The sequence below is a fragment of the Hypomesus nipponensis genome, chromosome 15, assembly GCF_054491055.1.
Source record: "Hypomesus nipponensis isolate SF chromosome 15, ASM5449105v1, whole genome shotgun sequence".
Lineage (NCBI taxonomy): Eukaryota > Metazoa > Chordata > Actinopteri > Osmeriformes > Osmeridae > Hypomesus > Hypomesus nipponensis.
In genome coordinates, this window is record NC_140375.1 from 10735524 (window position 1) to 10755962 (window position 20439).

The 20439-nt window shown below is 42.4% G+C and overlaps 1 protein-coding gene across 1 annotated transcript in view; it reads right to left on the reverse strand.

The window, feature by feature from the left end:
• Positions 1-1522: 1522 nt before the first annotated feature.
• myo18ab (myosin XVIIIA b) overlaps positions 1523-20439 on the reverse strand; it is a 59781-nt gene continuing 40864 nt past the window's right edge. The window contains 13 exon segments of the mRNA XM_084673815.1: positions 1523-3996; positions 5168-6647; positions 6650-6684; positions 7783-7905; positions 11411-11455; positions 12316-12455; positions 12758-12943; positions 14002-14139; positions 15592-15675; positions 16020-16136; positions 18889-19002; positions 19240-19386; positions 19566-19670. Of these exon segments, the coding sequence (XP_084529941.1) occupies positions 5176-6647; positions 6650-6684; positions 7783-7905; positions 11411-11455; positions 12316-12455; positions 12758-12943; positions 14002-14139; positions 15592-15675; positions 16020-16136; positions 18889-19002; positions 19240-19386; positions 19566-19670 (2706 nt within the window). The 3' untranslated portion in view covers positions 1523-3996; positions 5168-5175.

A 20439-nucleotide genomic window follows, 5' to 3' on the forward strand; every position in this document is an offset into this window, starting at 1 on the left:
TTCCTGTTTTTGCAAGCTGGCTATAGGTGTGAATATTGTGGATACAGGCACTCAACTGAGATAAACGTTTATGACCCGTGACCTTATAATTAGCATATGACAGACCTTATAACCTCCAATGGAATGGATTGCCAAATGTGGACTAGAAATCAAAGGGCTGATCTGTGTGAGGCAATTATCTAGTACCTACACAATGTCAATCCCTAGATTTGGATGTCAAATACATGGGTTGGGTGTCATGAGTAAAGGTGATGTTTCCCAGAGAGACTGAGGAACAAAAAATTATGTTTTTGTCCCTTCAGTTTATGTTAGATTGTAATGCGTGCATGATTATTATAATTTAAAAATTATTACATTTTGAGATCTCCATTTGCTTTTTCACACACATGACCCATAGTTGGAAAATCCCTACAGTTTTTTTCTGCTTTATAAGACCATTTGAGGTTCACCAATTTAAAAGATTTAATAACATACGAGCAACCACTTTAACTTATTTTGACAGGAATATCTAGAATAAATATGGGTGGGTGGCATGGCCCTATGTAGATCTTAATTAACGTATGAAATTGACATTATTCGAAACAGATATGTGTGGTTATCAATGCCAGGCTTTGATACATGCTGTTTCTTTCTGGGAATAGACAGGATAGATAGATGTTCTATCCCGGAACAAACATTTAATGACTCAATTTATGCCCACAGCAGGAGAGCTGGACGAGTTAAATGGGGGGTAAAATGCATGTGACATTCTCATGCAATATCAAAATCTGAGATTGGATATTGATTTATGTTATAGATTAGATCTTGACCCACCCAACTGTCGGTTCAAGGTCTTAAAAGTACAAAAAACTGAAAGTACAGTAACATTTCTATTTTCCTGTCAGTCGTTACAATACAGATTGACAGAAGCTGCTCATTGTGATGAATTATTGAAACCTTACCTTGTTTTACATTATTAAAAAGGAATGTCTTCCAGGAGTATTGTGTTGCAATTAAAAGGAGAAGGAATAGTTTGAGATGAAGTAGATTCTAATCTTTTTAGTCTGAAGGACAGCGTGACCCGTTTGCAAACTGTTACACACAACTCTATCTCTCCACACAGACAGAGATAGAGTAGCTACTTTATGAATAAGAAAAAAGTGGCTGTGTAGAAGAAACGTGTATTGATTCTCAATGCCTGTGGTATTTTGAAGGTGTTGGATTGGAAAGGTGACCTTGGTAATATGGCCACATGAACTTGGATGTTAAGACCTTGTGAAACATTCCAAATATTGCATGTTCAGAGCTGAGACCCCTTGCCATACTTCCAGACCACGAGGGGACTGTATGCTAAATGTGATACATTTCTGTAACTTCCCTGGGAGCAAATTCTTTATTTCTGTTTACAGTCAATGAATGTTAGGTAAATAATTCGACAAAATCTAATGAGTTTCAACACAAGATTTTTAAAAATAAAAAGTGTCCTGCACCAGTTAGTAGTGTGTCTGCCTTGAAGTTTTCATCTCAGATATGAAAACAAAAATTGTCAGTTGTCAGAGAGTGTTTATTCGAGAACAAGACAAAGATAATGTTGACGAGGAACGCATGTTGATACTGGGGAGAGCTTAAAGTCAGAGTCAGGTGTACCTTTCACAATTTTTCCAAGCTAGTGAAAACATCAAAGTGTGACAACAGAAGTCGTTACATTTATTTTCATCGGCTGCAAGCCGTCCAGCAATGTTTCTGGGTGATACTACTACTAATATGCATATTGCAGGTCTAGAAAATAAAAGCATGAAAATTCCCATAGAGAATGCTTATTAACACCTCAGTTGACATAATAATGAGTACACCCACACAATAAAACTGAGGTTTGGAGGCATTTTAAAACAATCACCATCATTTATTTACAATATATTAAACTGTAATGCAAAATTATTACTTATAACAAAGGGTCATTTGTTCAATAACGAAAATAAACATGAACTATTTTAAAAGCTAGAATGAATCATAAAGATATTTATATATAAATATGAATGTGTACAGTCAGCATGTAATGTTTGCACATGACATTTTTTGTTAATTGTTTATTTTGACAGGTGTTTCAATTAATTAGAAACCTGAGAGTTGACAAGCTCATAAACTCCTTTAAAATAATGGTATGTGACTGCATAGAGAATATGTGGAGTGATAGACGCGTGTCTATAAAAAGCATATACAATCTGACCAAACTTCTCCCTTCAACAAAATACTCGAAGACCTAAACAGCACGTAGAGATAATAAGGACTTTGGCAAGCCAACTCAATTTATTAATTGCTAATTCATAAATACTAGAGTGTGCGCCAAAGAGTTTAATCAATCACTAAGCAATCATAAAAGCATCGTTTATTTGAATCCCCTTTCTTTAAATCGTCCTCCTATGCTGAGGGTTGGACTAAAATACTGATGAATCCATATTATCATTTTAGTAACAGATATCCAGTATTATGATTTTATGATAAGCGTCTTTGGGGTATCATGAAAGGCGCAAATGAAATGCTCATTATTGAGTGTGTCCAGTTAAGGGGGTGATGTCATTACCTGAAGACCTTTAAAATCCAGGCTAATGATACCCAATTGTCTTGTCAGTGAAAAGGTGCAGTTAGGAGTTAGAAATTATCAAACAGGTTGCAGGTCGGTGCCTAGTGTCATGTAGACCACATTCCCTTTGGATACCAGAGTGCATCAAGTGGGGGGGGAAAAGCAGAAAACAAGATAACAACTAGAAAGACTGTGAAAAAACAGCTGAGCCAAAGACTCTTTATCTTGAAAGTATTTGAGCAAAGTATTGTACTTCATCAATTCAAGTTGAAAAAAAAAATCAGGCAAGGCATTTCTCTAGGGCAAGCTCAAACCTTGAAATGCCTTCTTTTTTTACTTTACATTTACAGTGGCACTATCCAAACACATTATACTTCTCAAGCAGTCCTTTTGAAGAAAAAGAAAAAAAAATCCCAACTTTTATCATTGAGCAGTTAGTAAGGCTGCCTCATCTCTTCTTACCCCTTTCCAAAAATTTAAAAGCTAAATCCAAAATTAAAATATATATAAACTTAGCATACAGTATTAAGTGTGCGGTATAGCTGCAAAACAACAGGGCTTCAAACACAGCTGTTGAGGAAGCCAGCTGTCGAGGACAAGTTAAATCAATGGCATTTGTCCCCAAAAATATAGGCTTTTTACCAGGAGTCAGCATATACAGCACATACTTGCAACAAAGGCTTTTTTTGGTACTTTTCGTGTTCGCTTTTTTTGTCATCTTATGCTTCGCAAAACAACCAAAAAAACGAAACACAGGGGAACCCTCAGTTCTTTGGCTCAGGTACAACCACTATGGCAAGAAAAAGAGAGTGAGAGAAAGAGATGCCAATACCAAGAAGACTTTCTGCATGCAGCCAGTAGACAAGTCATTACCAATGGTGTTCAAATGGATGAGACCATCGAAACGTTACTTCAGAGCTGAAAGACAAAGAGTACTGGAGTGTAAAGCGAGAGAAGGCATCAGTGTTGAAACAATTGATGCAATATGGCACTCAAACCCATTGAGGAGCTCAGCATAGCAAACTTTGTGGAAGAGTATTAGTAACAGGTTCAATTATAATAGTGTCAATACTTTATTGAAGAGGTACGGTAAAATGGATGTGAGGGTGTGCATGTGTATTGGTTAGTTTGTATGGGTGTGTGGTGTGTGACTGTTTGACTGTGATCACAGCACAGCGAGTTGGATTCATTCATCTCCACATGCAAGGCCAATTACTGTGAAAACGTAGCGAGTTACATTGGGAGAGCACTCGGGGCTATAGTATGTGTGCAACTATGCTGTAGTCTCTGAAGGCTTGTCCTCGTCGTCGCTGTTGTTTAGATAGCTGCCGCGTGTGTAACGGGAACGGTACCCCACACGAGATGCCCCGCCTTCTTTTTCTTCTTCTTCTTCTTCGTCAGATCTGTCTTGACAGAAGCGTCTTCTGCTAGACGGACTGAAATAGAATTAAGTTAGCACCAAACCATGTGCATGGTTACACAGAAAAGTTAGACCGAAACACTAAGACATACTGTAACATTCCATTAGTACATGATTCTCACCAACATATTGTTTTTGAACCAACATAAATACAAGTTCATGCACTAATTCTACCAAAATATAAAATGAACAGAATAAACATGATACATTCAATTAGTGTAATGCAATACAATGACCTGAACTGAGAGGAATGACAATTTTAAACTGCTAGAAATTTCACAGTGGCTTCCTGCCACAACTCTAGCGATGTGTATGTGTTCTTGTGTGTACCGTGATGAATGGCATTTGGCTTTGTGTGTGATAAATTGCACTGCCAGCTGAATCAAATTTGATAATAATAAACCCCCCATATTTGAGTGATAATTTGTCTAATCCCTATTAACACTTATTCAGTAAACATAAGAAACAACACTGGCTACTTCCTGGAGGGAACGGTATTTAACGCTTAAGTCACCTAAATAATGCAAACCTTGGGTTAATTACTGTCATTTGTGCATTCTAAATGAACTTGCTGCTTGTGTAAATCGATGCACTGGGTCTAATTATGCCTGGAGTTAAAAGGCTGGAGGGGAAAATCTATGGTGGCCTTTCTAAATTGACGACTCCCGTTATTTTAGGCTATAAATCATACTGACATTTCAGGAAAAATAAGCGTAGGCACTACCCCCACATGGGCCTTATTTCATACCCCTGCTGCTAAGATTACGCATTGTAATAAAATTCACACCCTTAATGTGTCTTTCAAATATTTCTGAACAATAGCATTGGTAGCTGCTGCGTGTAAAAAGAAACACGTCATTGGCATTCGAAACTCGTAATCTAAATTGAGCTCTGGTGAATTGATGAATTGAACACAACTATCTAGTTGAGAATACTGTAGTAAACAGAATAATGACATGCTAAGCTAATTGACATTTTGCATATCCGAGGTGATGCATCATTCATAACACAACCAACTGTGAGATTAGAATTTCAATAGGTGAGAAGCTAATTGGGTTAGATTGAAAGGGCTCCCCCTGAATCACGGCATGTAGAAGGTGACGGCTGTGTTATATTCCTCGTTGGTTAGATTCACACCATGCTTTCAGCACACTGCCAAGATTAACTCTGCAACAGGCAACACCTACTGTGTGCCTCAGTCACTGTCGGCTCTGTACAGGTACTTCATCATCAGGTTGTCTACTTTCTTCTTTCTCTTCTTCTCCTCCTTCTTGTTGGGGGGTTGCCCTTCGGTTGGCAGCCTGACCTCCCCTTCCCCCTCTGGGCTTGATGCCTGACGACCTGGGGCTCTCTTAACGCTGTTGGTGCTCTTATAGGAGATAGTGGAAGCTCCAGAGCTCGATCCAGACTCCGAGTCAGAGTTGGTGGAAGAGGAGGATGACGAAGAGGTCTCGTCCCTCTTCCTGGACTTCTTCCTGGACTTCTTGCCCTTCTTCTTAGAGCTGCTCCTCTTGCGGCGGCCGTCGTCTGAGCTGTCTGACTCGGAACTGTGGCTCCTCTTCTTCTTCTTGCTCTTCCCTTTCTTCCTGCTGCTGCTGCGGCTGCGGCTGCTCATGCTGCTGGAGGGACGGCAGTCGAGGGCAGACGCAGAGCGTCGGAGGCTGCTGCCGCCACGCCCGCTGTCGGTATTGCGCACGCTCTTGCGCTCGTCATCATCATCATCATCTGCAGCTTTCTCTACTTCCCCCTCGGAGTCTTCCAGGCTGGTCCGTTTGAACTTGATGGGCTTGAAGCTCAGCACCTCATTGATGGCCTTCTCCAGGTCCGGGTCCAGGTAGTTGCGGTGGCTGACAGGCTTCACGTCGGAGGTGTCCAGTAGTTCGCCCGCCCCGGCTGAGGAGCGAGCGCGGGGGGGAGGCATGGAGAGGCTGCGGCCGGTCGAGGAGTGTGGACTGTAAACTGCTGAGGACCGTTCGCTGAAGGCCACGCTCCGGCTGTCGTCCATGTCGTCAAACTCGCTGAGGCGGCAGCTTTGCGACATGCGAGACCCCACACGGCTCACGCTGCCGGGGCTGCGGCCCCCCGAGCGCCTGCTTAAACAGGGACTGCTGGGGCTGCGTGTGTATGACTCGCCACCACCGCGCCCCTCGTCCAGGCACGAGGCGCTTCGATGGCGCCCTGGAGGGCTGGAGAGACGGAGGCTGAAAGTGGACTTGGCGTCGTCGTCTGGGCTGAGGCCGCGGCGCGTTGACACCCTGCTGGGCGGGATGGAAGACACGGAGGACTCCTTATCAAAATCGCCCCAGCGGCTCTCCAGACCTTTTCTGGCTCGGCTAGTGGCCTCGGAGTATGCCTGGGAGATGACCGAACCCCTATCATCCATGTCCTCTCCGGCCTGTGACTTCCTCCAGGAACTGACAGAGTATGAGTCATCTTGGGGGTCCGAAGCCTTGGGCTTGGCCTTGCGGAAAGAGGAGAGGGGCTCCTGGGGGTTCGAGTTGTCCTTCAGGGTGCTGAAGAGGGAACTGTCATCCCCCTGGCCTCCAATAGAATCCTTGAGGTTGGTGCGCTTCCTGTAGCTCAGGGAACTCATCACAGACACAGGCCTGCCCTGCTCTACCTCTTTGCCCTCTTTATTAGCCTCTTTCCATTCCTTACCCTCTTCCACTCTTTCCCTTCCTTTGCGTCTACGTTTACAGCAAATCTACAAAGAGAGGAAAGAGTGGATGGGAGGGACGGGAGATACAGAGGAAAAGAGGCAGGGAGGATTTCAGGAGAGTGAAAAATCAATGTGGATGGAGGTGAGAAAGAGAGAGAGAATGATGGATGAATTATAAACATAGGATGGAGATGAATGATACTTCAGCAGAAATAAGATGACAAGATGAATGAAGATTGAACTGAGTAGAAAGAAAATAAAAAATGCAGTGATTCAAATGGATGTATTGCAGAGGTGACTTTGCGGAGTCTCTTTAATCTACTCTCTGGTAGATGAAACTATAGAACTACATAGTTCTGTAGCATGCGCTGACCATCTCTAACACAAAAGTATACACTTCCTAGAAATATTCCTGTAAGCAAAGTTGAGTTTTAAGTGGACATTTTATGTTTCTAGCCAAGCCACCCACTTTGGTTAAATGTTCTGAGTGAGTCTGCAGCAGGGCTGTTCACGTGTGCATTTGTGTGTGTATGTGCATGAGAGCGAGAAAGTTAAGCTTTAAACGTGTAACGTTTTAGCGTGTCCATACGGAGTGTGTGTGAATGTGCACTTCCTGTGTGTGTATGTGTGTGAGCCAGGGACAAAGTGGGATATAAACTCTGGTATTTGTGGAGTCTCGCGGCTAAGGGAGAATTTAAAAAACTTTCCAAAGTTGGGAGAGACTCAAGTGTGAGGGTAGAGTTAAATCTTCTGGTAAGGAGACAAATCTAGGGCAATCGAAGCTGTCAGCTGGCAGACACATCCATTAATCTCTGGGAGAAAGGGGGTGTGCAGGTAGGCTATGCCAGCTGGCCACCGGGTGCGTCAATAAATCTGCCAGGGAGGTGGCTCTTAAAAAAAAAAAAAAAGCCCCTGTCATCAAGGTAGTGACAATAAAGACCAAACGGCTGGAGAATAGACTTGGTAATAACAATCCTTACAGTTCAGCCAAGAACTCCCCTATTTTCTGCCTCTAGAAGTGGCGCTAAACCATCCATAATGGATGAGGCGGGTGAAGATAAATACTCAGAGCGACTCAACCCAAGTTTAGACAGCCGTATCTCCATGGGGCCACCAAGGTAAAGGAGGAGAGGGGGTACTAACCTGGAGCTCTTGAGGCTGCCGTCATCTGAGAGGTTCTTGGCAGACCCCTTGTTCTTGGACAGCCAGGACTTCACCCCGTCCACACGGCCCTCGACCTCTGAGTCTGTGTCTGACTCACCCTCACTGTGTAGAGGGGAGGGAGAGAGCATTTCAGTATGAGGGGAGGAGAGAGACACATGCAGAAGGAAGGGAAAACAGAGAGGAGGGAAAGAGGTGAGGAGAAGAACTGGTGTTTTCGGGAGAGTAATGAGGGCATCAGAAAGAGAGGATTGTGTTTCAGACGTGTTAGTTGGATAGCCGCAGGAGGACCACATCTTTGCTTGGTAGGGAACTCAACAGCATGGCCACATGCACTGGATCACAGAAACCTTGGTCGACACGCACACAAACAGACCCCCTTCCCCCACCCCTCCCTTTCTGCACACTCTGCTCCAAATAAGCACACCATGCTTCACACATACACACTGACACCCTTGTTGTCACTGTTAGAGGGAGTGTTATCAGTGTGGTCCTGTAGTTAGTTGGCGTTAGGGAACAGTGTGAAGCTTCCAAGGAGGGCTGAAATCACTCTCCCCCAAAGCCACTTTGAGGACTCAGCACTGAAAGGGACTAGAGGATATACTGTACTGAGAGAGGGGGTACAAAATAGGAGTTTTCACATCCCTCCACTTTGTGAACATACGCCCTCAAATTGCTTTCAGCTCTTGACGAAATGATTTGGTGCACAGCTTGGGCACCGCGTTGTTTTCTCTCTAAATTATCATCCTGTGTCGACAGACCACTGTGAGGATAGAGGACAAATGGAGGGGTTGTCACAAAATTTGACTAGAATGAGAAGAGCACAACACTCATTATGTGCCGTCAAAAGCCCAGTGCTCGTGTGGTGCTGGGAAATTAAGCTGTTACAGTTTAATAATTTTACTGAGACGCTGTGGGGGGGGGGGGGGGGGGGGTTTGAGGCCTCCAAATCTCCACATCTGTTTACAAAATCTACTTGACAATGTAAGGGGTCACACAAAGAGCTTTCTCCTTTCCAGCACTTAATTCAGGGCAAGGCTAAACACGGCAGTCATTGGGAGCCAAAACAAAAGCCCCCTGGAGGGAGAGGGAGCTATCCAATGGTAATCTGGTCCATAAAGCCCAAGTGCATACCCTGCTCCATCCTCAAATGTGCAATAATGTTGAATGGAGGAAGGCTATGGGATACACGTTATTTTAGAAGGCAGGGAAGAGAGTTGGGAAGGATGTACAAAAGCTGTTCTCTCTTCAAACTTTAATTAGCTTTTCAGGCCAAGCTCATTCTATTAAGACAGTCGGAGGATGTGGTGGCACTGATTGTTATTGTGAAAGAGTGAAGGTTGAGCGCTTTGTTGTTTTGCACGCCAATGCTTGTCAATAAGACGAGATAAACAACGGCCAAAGGGGCCCCGGGAGAGCCAGCGCGCACATTAGCTAGCCGCGCTAGACAATTCCAGGGTTGTTTGCTCATCTCCTCTCCTTAAAGATAAAACCTCATAGGATTTATGCGTTTGTCTGGGTTTTGCGAGTCAACACTTACCCAAGCCTTTAAAGATTAGTCTTTTATCCTTTCACTTATCTGGAAATGCACTGCTTTGAATTACGATTCCAGCCTTGGGAATAATAACGGGGCTGACGTTGTTTAGAGCAGGGAAAAGGGGAAGAAATTGGTTTTTGAAAGATTTGGATGCCATGTTTTCCTCTCTTGACCTTGGTAACATTACTGGAGTCACCAGGAACAAATTCTATTAGTTGTGTATACACATAATCAATGCTGCAATCACCACCCCCACCCACATATTGTCAACATGATGCAATCCATGAAGACTAGACATGTACACCCCCAAAACAACAGTGTCTAAAACAGGCAAAAGGCTGGTCACAGACGGAAGACAGGCCAGTGATAATACGTTGAGATAATGATGACAGCAGTCGAGTTTCTCAAAGCTCTTAACACATAAGAAAAGTATTTTAGGTTGTCTTTCTGAGCATTCTCACTGCTTATTTTCTCTTTGTGAATTCTGAAGGGAGTGAATGGATAAACAGTGAAATGATGCATTCTGAGAAGGCTCTCCTGGCCAGGGCCTAAACAACAACGACGGGCACTTTGTAATCGAGCGCTTCACACTTGGTGTCACCCACAATTTATGTCCTTGACCGCCATACCATTAGTTAAGCCCTGCCGAAAGCCCAGGGGAAGCAAACAAACAAAGAGAGTGTGGAGGGAGACATTAATTGTCTGTGACAATCTGCCGCCATTGGTTGTACATCTCTGTTACACACTATTACATTCATCATTAGCTTCTATGGATCTTCCTGCTCTGTTGGACCTGCTCAGTGTCCCCGGGTCTTACAGACTGCATTGTTTACAGGATGGTTGAGGTGTTTTAAAGGTACTTCAGCCTAGAAAAGTATATGGAGTTACACAGATACAGACTTCATGAGTTCAAAGAATATTGCGAATATTAACTTAAGTTTTGAGCAATTCTCTGAATATCAAACTTTGGTTTTCATAGTTTCATTTTTCATCTTTTTTTTGCATCAGTAAATACTTTTAGTAATGGCCACCAACATATTGTATTAAAATATGTCAATTGAAATGTCTACAAACCACAATAAACATTTTGTAATCATTAGCTTTCTGTCCTTTTTCCAACCCATAACAAAGACCAAGACTAGAGTCAGCAGTCTGGGCCAATATACAGAACACTGACATGGCTCAAAGCCAGAGGTTAGCATGGCATCAGAGCCACTTGCCAGGGGGGCAACAGAGCTTTTTGTAGGACATTTGAGGTTTCTGCATTATTTAGCTAGTGGACGTGAATTATTGATGAGGAACATGTCCTCCCTTTCCTCTCTTGGAAGGTAGACACTGTAGGTCCACTGAAGCATTCACGTCCACTACCAGAGGAGCATTTTGAAATATTCAGTGGGAGGGCGAGTGGCACAGAACCCTGTTCATACAAGCCACAGAGGTGTCTGACAGCATTCCCCTGAGGACACAGTGGAGCAGTAGAGATAGGGGGAGAAAGCGAGTAGAGTTCACATGGAAAAGTGGTAGGGGTCCAAGCACACAACCCTGGGGAACACCAAGGGCAAAGACCCAGAAGCATCATACTTAATCAGCTAAGCAAACAATCCCATCAATTAAATTAACAACCATGATATGTTACATCTGCTGCTCTTGGGAAAGAGGGTTACTGGGAAGATAAACGCATGGATATCTTGGGAAAACTTGGGTTGAAGAAGCATGTCAGTGGTTCGTGCAATTGAGCATGTGGCATCATGCAATGAAAAGTGGAGCAAATTAGAGAGATTGTTGAGAGCTTTGATGCAGTATCACTGAGCTAGTCTGTTGCTGCAATGCTGTTTGACCTTTTGTAGCAACACACAGACCATGAGTTCATAGAATAGAGATATAATTGTTTACTGTTTGTTTAGAGATTTCCAAAATAATCTTAAAAATACAAAAATCAGATTAATTATTCTTTATTTACTGTACTATGATTTTAGTAAATGTGGAATTGCTACTGAATACTGCACCCTCTCCAGTTAAAGGTAAAATATATATATATATATATATTGGCAAACACAAAATTCAGGTCCTCACGTTCTGTTCTTTCGTTTCTGATACTTTGTCACCATGTCTTGTAAACTGGTCATGAGGATGGAGATGACAGAAAAAAAAGCAAACAAAAACATTGAAGAAAAAGTGATATTGTGTTTGTACAGTCAAGATACTAAGTCATACAAAATGAACAACGCTCGAAGGATATAAATCACAGTTTACATCATGGCGGACGTTGCAATAACCGCTTGTTTTATATGAATCACCTAAGGGGGAAAGATCTAACCATTGCACATTTTTAGGGGCCACTGACTCAGCAAGCTAGCTCATTCTGATCCCCTTATTTCCCGTGTAGCGAAGAGAGACGGCATAGTTCACTAACGAGTCCTGACTCACTGAGCTATTTACTGTGGAGAGGCACAAGGAAGAAAGGGTTCTCCCTGGGACTGTGTTCGTAAACAAATAAACAAAGCTTGGCAAGAATCAGAAAACTAGGAAATAAATAAGAAACTGTGGAGATGAGGAACTAGATTTTACCATCAATGTTTTAGCTAGCATATCTCACTGATAGGGGGGAGATCATTTAAATAAAAAGGCCAAGAAAAATTAAGCACAGCAGTTTTCAGTGCATAAATCTTTCAGTGTGTGTGAATAAGATATGACAGAGTCTGGGGAAAGTTCTGTGCTGATAGCTTTATCCAAAGTCCCTTTCAATTGAACATCCATCCTTAACTTCATGATTCTCTCTCTCCTTTCCCCTCCCTGTCTTTCATATTCATTTCCCCTGTGGTGGGTTGATATGAAGTTTAGCTCTGCTACTGCTTATCTAAGCTGGATGTGTGCTATTAACAACTAGGGTCATGATTGGGGTATTATGAATACAAATGTATCCAATGTATTCACAATTAACAGTGAATACATTTAGGTGTAAAGATAAACAGCCCAACCTGTTAATGAGGTCTTCATTGTCGTCGCTCTCCATCTCATCTTCAATGGCAGCTTGAAGGTCACCAATCCTTTTAAAAGCTAACTTGAGATCCGCCTGCAGACTCTGATTGGCTGCCTCCAAACTTTCTATATCCATTTCCTGTTGTACACATGAAAGGCAGAATAAGCTAACATACCACAAAGGACAACATTTTCATTTAATATCAAGCTGCTTGGTTTCTATCGGTTGGCCTCTATAAAAGAGACTGACTCTAAACCTAGCCTAACTCCAAAGCTAGCCAACTATTACAGCCTTTGTATAAATTCAGCTTGATATAGCACTTTAGCTATTGATTATTTACTACTAAAATATCCAAACCCAAACAGAGGAAGAAGCCAATACTAGAACATTACCATGACTTACAAAGTCCTTGCAGCCCATGGCCCCAACAGTTTCCTTACCAGCTCATGTTTCTTGCGGCTAGCTTCAGCCTCCTTCTTGGCCAGCTCTCCCATCTCCTCTTTGATGTCCCGGATCTGCCTCTGAAGACGCTTATTCTGCTCCTTCTCTCGGTTCTCGCTGGTGCTGCGGTGGTCGCGTTCCTCTGTCAGCTTTTCAAGGTTCTCCTTCAGGCGTGCTACCAGGGTCTGTGGAGCCACAGGGAAGAACCAGATTAGATTGTTGCAGAAGTCTAGTAGAGGTAAAGAAGACGCACACCGTTATAATGCAAGTACGGTAAACCTTGGTCAAACTAATGGTAGACATCTAAAGGGTCCTATCGACTCAATTATTGCAAAAAAGAAAATCTTACTATTCATCAGTAAGACAAAAGGCATTTATGTTAACCTGCAAAATACTGATTGATCAGTGGTATGTGCACCAACGATGCCATAATATCATACCTCATGGTACCAGTGAATTGTAAGAGTGCCTATGGCTCTATACTAATATTGGAGAAACTGACAACTGAAAAGTTTTTAAAGCTACTGTATATTATTATACAGCCGTCCATGTCCATATTTCACACTGTGAGAGGGTGTGCTCTCTGACTCTTCAGATCTGTATTGATTGAGTTCCAGGACCTAAATATTTAGCTACTGTGCCAATGTGCTTATGGGTTACCAAGGTACTCCATCAAACTTTACTTTTAACCATCAATCCTACAACAATACTTTATTCATCATAATCCCATTGTTTTACTTTCTTTTCACAAGTAAAAAGTTTCCATAGCTTGTAATCATTAAACATGCATTAAAAGTGCCAAAACCAGTATAAAAACATTTATCTGTTTCTTTAACACCCAGGTAATGTAGCCTGTGGACGTTTATAGTATCCTTCGCTTAAACTTTTGTCTTGGGAAATACTGGAAGGTAATTTGAAAATGACAGAATAACAAATTATATAGTGGAGGGAAAGTAATAAAAAGCTGGAGGGGGGCATTTTGTGATTGTTACTGCATGATAGCTAGGGGAGAGATCCCATGTAGTGTAGACTGAACAAATGGAGGTGGATTTGTGCTGCAAACAATGGGATGGTTTTGCAGAGCCAAGGGAACGGCAGAACTGTAAATTCAAGAAAAAACTAAAAAGCCATCCAAAACCTTCTAATACACATACATACAGGCGTGGGAGAACTCTCTCTCACACACACACACACACACACACACACACACACCCACACACAAAGCTTCCTGCCGTAACCTCACCTCCAGACGTTTGACCTGTGTCTTCTCAAACTCCAGCTTGGTCTCCATTTCACGGATCTTGGCCTCCTGCCGGCTGACCAAGGACTTCTCCACCATCGACTGTTCCTGGAAGTCCAGCTGGCTCTGTATGGCTTGGAGCTACGGTCGGGAAGACGCACACACAGACACACACATCTTCATGACTGCGCCATAAGGCTGAACATAAGGTTGGATGACCCTTATTTTGGCAGTGCATCTTTAAAGAGCAAACACCGTTCAGAGCTGACACATGCTATCCGTCTCCAAATATACAATATTCTGGTCCTCATAAACTGTGGCTGTCACAATTCTGGAGATAATCTTCTTTAAGGGATCAAACACTTGACCTCCAATAAGCTCTTTATCATTGTTCTCACCATTGAGTCAACAGAGTTGAAAACACATCACATCTCTACGGGGGGTCAGGGGGAAATTTCACTAATGGCCGGGTAGTAAAAAGACACACAAATCAACCTGGTTTAACCTTCAACTTTTTAGTAGCCAGGCATAAATCTCTTTTGCGCAAAGACTACAGCAATAGTTCAAAGCAGGACACGCCTTCAAAAACGTATAACCAGGTATCTTCATTTCCATTATTCAAATAATTTAGATTAGGTTCAAAAAGAATTTATTTCAAAAGTTCTACTACTATTTCAAAGTAGGCAGAGCCTCTGAATAATGATGAGTTGGATAACAATGTACAGTAGCTGCACAACCTTTTGTTTAATCTTGTAGAAAATGAAATGCTGGAAAGAATATATAAATACATTTTTGTATTTAATTTAAATTTTAAATGCCTGTGTAACAACTTAACTTCTGTGAGAAAATTGAGGAGGATGTAAAGAGGATTTCGAAATTAGTTTCTGTATCGAGTAACTGTGTATTCGACAATTCATTGGTTCCTAAATGTTTTCAGATGGATTAAATGTTCTTTAAAGCTTGAAGAGGACTCTCCACTATGGCTTAGAGACCTGGCTCAGAGTTTGATCAACAACACAACAACACTTGCTGTAATAAGCGTGTCTGCTAGCAGGGTCTCTGATGGTTATCGCCACAATGGAGTGCGTGCGGCAAGTGTTGCGGTGACATAATCTTTTGTCAGCAGGGTCGTGAACGCAGGGTGACAGCTAAAGGTATTACAGGGCTGATCCCCCTGGTGAATGAGCTTGATTTGATGGTGTTAAAAGCAGATACAACATATGCACGCTACTATGGCAAAACCATTAATACTCTCATGCAAAATGTTACAGCCTGATACAACCCTGTGTAATGGCCTGGATCATTTGTGTCATGTCTTTGCACTGCAAATCTCACAAGATTGACACATCAATTACATCAACACAAGTTGGTGAAAAGGGGGAAGTAGAATGGGGGTGCTCTGAAGTTGAATAATGTGTTGCCAACTCTGCATTCACAATCACTGGACTACTGTTAAGGGAATTGCTCCATCTCAAAACCTAACCTAAAATGGTCAATCCAGCCTCTATTATCGTTTTAAGTTAAATTAAGTATTTGGTAAGTTGTGCATCTGCAAACAAATTGCCTTCTCTGTCTGAAACAAAAGTACTGTACCTTCTCTTGGATCTCCTGTTTCTCCTTGAGGGCCTCCTCAAGCTGGGCCTGCAGGTCGCTAATCTGGGCCAAGTTCTGGGTGGACTACATCAAACACACACACCAAAAGCTCATCTATAAATTTGAATTTCTATAAGACTAAAAAAAAAAAATGTTGGAGCTTAGTTTTTCACTTTATAAAGCACTCTTCTCTTTATGTTCACCTACAATTGTATTTGTGTTGCAGTTTTCTTTAGCAGTGTTTATTTGCAAGCAACTTCTTAAACATAAAAAAAAATACATGCCTCGGAAATTGGACAAATACCAATAAGACTGTTTGGAAACTTTGGGCCATTTCCACTACCATTAATGGCATGTCGTTTTTTCTCCAGTTAATCACTGCATATAACTCACTAGTACTATGGATGTGTTTGTCTACAGTATGTTACCTGGGCAACAGCTGACTTGTGCTTCTTCATCAGCTCATTCATGTCTTCCTGGTCTTCCTCCATACGAGACTGCAGGTCGTTCTTCTCCCTCTGCAGCCTGCTCAACTGTTCCTCCAGCTGGGGGAAGGGGACAACTTTCTTAGCACAATGACAGGAAACACCCCCCCCCCCCCCCCCCCCCCAAGATTGTGTTCCGTATAAGGTATGTGTACACTGTGATGGGAGAAAGACATCTCTGCGTTGAAGTCTGACACATTGTCCCTCCCACACAAGGTACCTCTTGATATTAAGGGTACAGCAGGGTCAGAGTCATTATCATCCTCTCCAATTAGAGGCTAAAGCTAGTAGTAGGCAGCACATGAGAATCAGACTTCTATGGGAAGCGACACAGGCCTAATCCTACTTCCATAATTCCTTGGTGCATCAGAGGGGCGGCTTGTGAGGGGAGGGGAGGGGAGGGAAGCTAGGGGACAGGGCTGTATTAATAAATGATGAATAATGTGGATATCAGAAAAGGCTAATGAATCCATTAGTACATAGCTGGGATGTGAGGACTTGTAAGGCTCCCTGACACGGCGGCATCCATCTTATTAAGACGGAGCAAATACAGAACTGCAGAAAGGATAATGACCACTTCCAAAGATGGATTCTACCAGAATAGACAAGGATTCTTAGAATGAGAGTGTCCAAGTGAACAATTTCATCATGGTATTAATGTCATGCTTGAGATTTTGACTATTTCATATGAGGAAGGCAGTTCTATTATTTTTCCCCAGATCTGAAAAGATGACTTGATTTTCTTTTAAATTCGAAATTCTTAATTGTAGACATCTGGATGTAAATTAATTATTTTAGTTAACTACAATCCCCATGCAATCTGTTTAAAAAAAAACTGTACCTAATTGCCTTTTATTGAACCACATTTGTTTGTGAGAAACTGCTTGTAGACAAAGCAACACCCAGATGGGGGGGTGAATGGCACTTGAGAACCAGTACAATTTGACAGCTTCAAAGCCCCACCAAATATCTCCCTGTCACTCCAATCTTAAACCTATTATTCAGTCCACTTTTTTTGCTTTCCATCAGTCTGTGACCCAAAAACCTTGGCTCAAAGATCAAAAAGGCCCGGGTTGGCATGATAAAAAACAAGCTGTCAAACTACGGAAAACAATCTTCCAAAAATGCCGCAATCACAGTGGAGGACAAAGTAGAGCCGAGAATCCGCAAGGGAAATACTATTTACATGATTTGATCCATCTTGCATGACTGTAGCAGTAGTGGGATGGATGTACATCTGATGCCTCATCATCATAGTAATAGCTATTCTTGTTGTCAGCAACCTACAAAAATGTCCTCTTACCTCACCATTAGATCATGAAAATGGTGTAGCAGTGGCAGCAAGAAGGACATTCAAAATGCATCGAGCACTGGAAGATTCTGACTAGAGACCATCAGTTAGTGCTTACAGAAACGGTTCTACAGAAATCATTTCTTGTCTATTCCTTTAAATAAAAAGTTTGCCTATAATTTTAGAATGAAAACATTTCAATTATAATAAACCATGTCTAACCATTTGCCATTGGGGTTTACCTGGGAGGAGTTTTGAGTAATGTCCTCATTTCTATGATATCTTAAATTGAATATCTGCAGTATGGGGCTGTTTATTTGTCCCACACATCCAGGAGTAAAATTATGCCTTGGAAAATAGTTCTATGTCAATTTACATTTAGACTAATGAAAAATGTGTGTGTGTGAGCACAGTCATACTGTAAAGAACGTTACACAATCTCAGTATGCAAAACATCTTTCCATCCATCTCCCCCAAAAATCTTCCTGCTGCTGTAGGAACTCAATTATCTATCCCTCTCCTTTGTCCCTTCCGCTACCCCTTCTGCTGAGGAGATAATATTCATCATGGCAGCAATAATCTGTAACACATTTCAAGGTGATGAATCTTGTTCAAATTAGAAATGGTTTCGGAAACATGCCATTATGGAGCTCAAATGATTCCCCCCCCGCTGTCAATAATTACAATACGAAGCGCTGATGTGGAAGGGCAGTGGCGCTGGGGTTGCAGTCGGCACGGCGAGGAGAGGGGGTGGGGCAGAGAAAAGAGAGAGAAGACTGGGAGAGAGGGAAAAATGAAAGATAAACTAGAAATGGGTAGGGACCCAGATTACTCCTGGACGAAAAGACAGAGGAGTGAGGAAAGGTCGGGGAGAGAGGGACGGCAGAGAGATTACGGCAGCGTGCCAGCTCGCCCAAGCAAAAGAGATGAGGGGTGGAGAGAAAAACAAGGGGAGCGAGATGAAAACAAAGGGGGAAAGGTGCAAGGACAGGTGGAGGAAGAACAAGGAGACTGTCTGAAAGAGGAAGGCGGTCGGAGAGGAGGGAAAGAGAGATAAGGGATGATAAAAAGAGGGAACAGAGGGATGGAGGGAGGAAAAGAAGGATGAAGGGACAGTTGTGACCTTTACCCTGTCTGACTATTAGCTTTGGGGCATCATATCTGCTGCCACCGTGTGCACACCACAGATGGGACTGCTCTGATAAAGAGCTTCTAAAACCACTGACTAGCCACATGACTAGAAAAACATTTAGGAGGACACATTTAAGTGGTTTAACTTCCATATTAAGTGTTCTTGAGTTATTATACAGACATATTTGATTATATATTGAAATATTATAGGTGCTGACTTTAATTCCCCTTCAGTTAAATCTATGTTGAAACCAGATTAAAATCTCAACCTACGTGACTGAACTCAGTATTTAATTATTTCAATAACATGTACGCGGTCAACTTATTTCATTCCAATCCATATTATACAATAAGAGACCAGTAGAGTTTAGGCGACAACAGGCCACTCACAGCCTGTTTGGTTTTGGAGATGTCATCCATCTGTACATGCAGGTCTTCAATCTCCACCTCCATGGACTTCCGGGCCTTGACTGCAGCTGCACATGTGAACTCAGACTCCTCCAGCTAAAACACACAGTAAGAAAGTAATAAGAAGAGCCAGTCACAAATACAACTTGATTAAAGGTTTATTTTGCAGCCCCTCAGGAAAAGAAAGGCGAAAAGTCTGCCACATTAATAGCTGACTTCAACACTATTAAATTTCCCATGCGATCACCTTATTTGATCTCACGTTTCCCAGTTATCTATGTGGACCTCTTTACGTGGGTAGGTCAGTAGAGGGGGAGATGAGCGATACCGCACCTGGTTTTTGAGCTGGGCGATCTCTCTCTTGCTGGGGGCGTTGTTCTTCATGTGGTCCAGCATGATCTGGGCGTCAGCCAGCAGGGCCTTGGTGCGCTTCAGGTCCTTCCTCAGGCGTTTCTCAGTGTCCACGTCTCTGTGGCACACCTGGGGGGGAGGTGGGGTCGAGTCGGGGTCAACCAGGTGGTAGGGGCCTTGATATAGAGTCCCCTCAAAGCAGCAGGGGAACAGATACGACCGACACCGCACCTCGATGAATGCACTGGTACGGAACAGCACACAACACTGGATGTGACACGGTGTCTGATGATATCATGGCGTCTCACCTGGTCCTGAGCCAGTAGGAGCTTGGCCTCCAGGTCCCTTCTCTCCCTCAGGACCTTCTGCTTGTCATCATACTCTTCCTCCAGCTGGACCTCTATTTGCTTGAGCTGAAAATGCACACACAACAGTATTATTATTACATAAAGGGGAAGACAAATAACGTCAAATAAACAATATATACTGTAAAACCAATCACAGGTCGGAAGGTGTAGGAAAATACAATTTAATGGATCCATAAATAATAAGGCAACAACTCATAAGTAAAGGTGTAAGTGCACAAATGGTTTATCTGATTATCATAATACCTGCAATAAGCAAGAAAACTTCTGTTCTACCTGGGTGTTGTTGCATTATTAATGAGTTCACGAACAGTGGTCCATATTTTAGGGTTATCAAAACTCAACCTTCATACCCTTTATACGATTACTTTTTTCATAAAACAAATTTATTCAGCATAATAAATCACTGCGCTAATATATTCTTAAAACCTCTACAGTCAGTGTTCCTAGTTTAAGCAACTACAAGGATGTTAATTTAAGCGTAGGAAGGGAGAGTAATGGGGAGTGGTGGTAGTGGTGGTGGTGGTGGGGGGTTTGATTGGTTGGGAAGGTGCGAGGTCAAGTGACAGAAATGGGACAACAAAAATTAAAACAACGCATATTAATCTAATATCGGGCTAGTGAACACTGTTCCCACACACAATCACACACCCAGGAGGGGACAAATCATCAAGGTATAAATAAAGTAGACATGTAAATGCACCAATAGGGACCCGGTGAGTCAGCCCGGTCTTTCAAATAAATGTGATTCATTTGAAACTAAAAGAGGAATGTAGTGAATCATCGCCTACCATGAGCGTCATGGTGATTTGGCGTG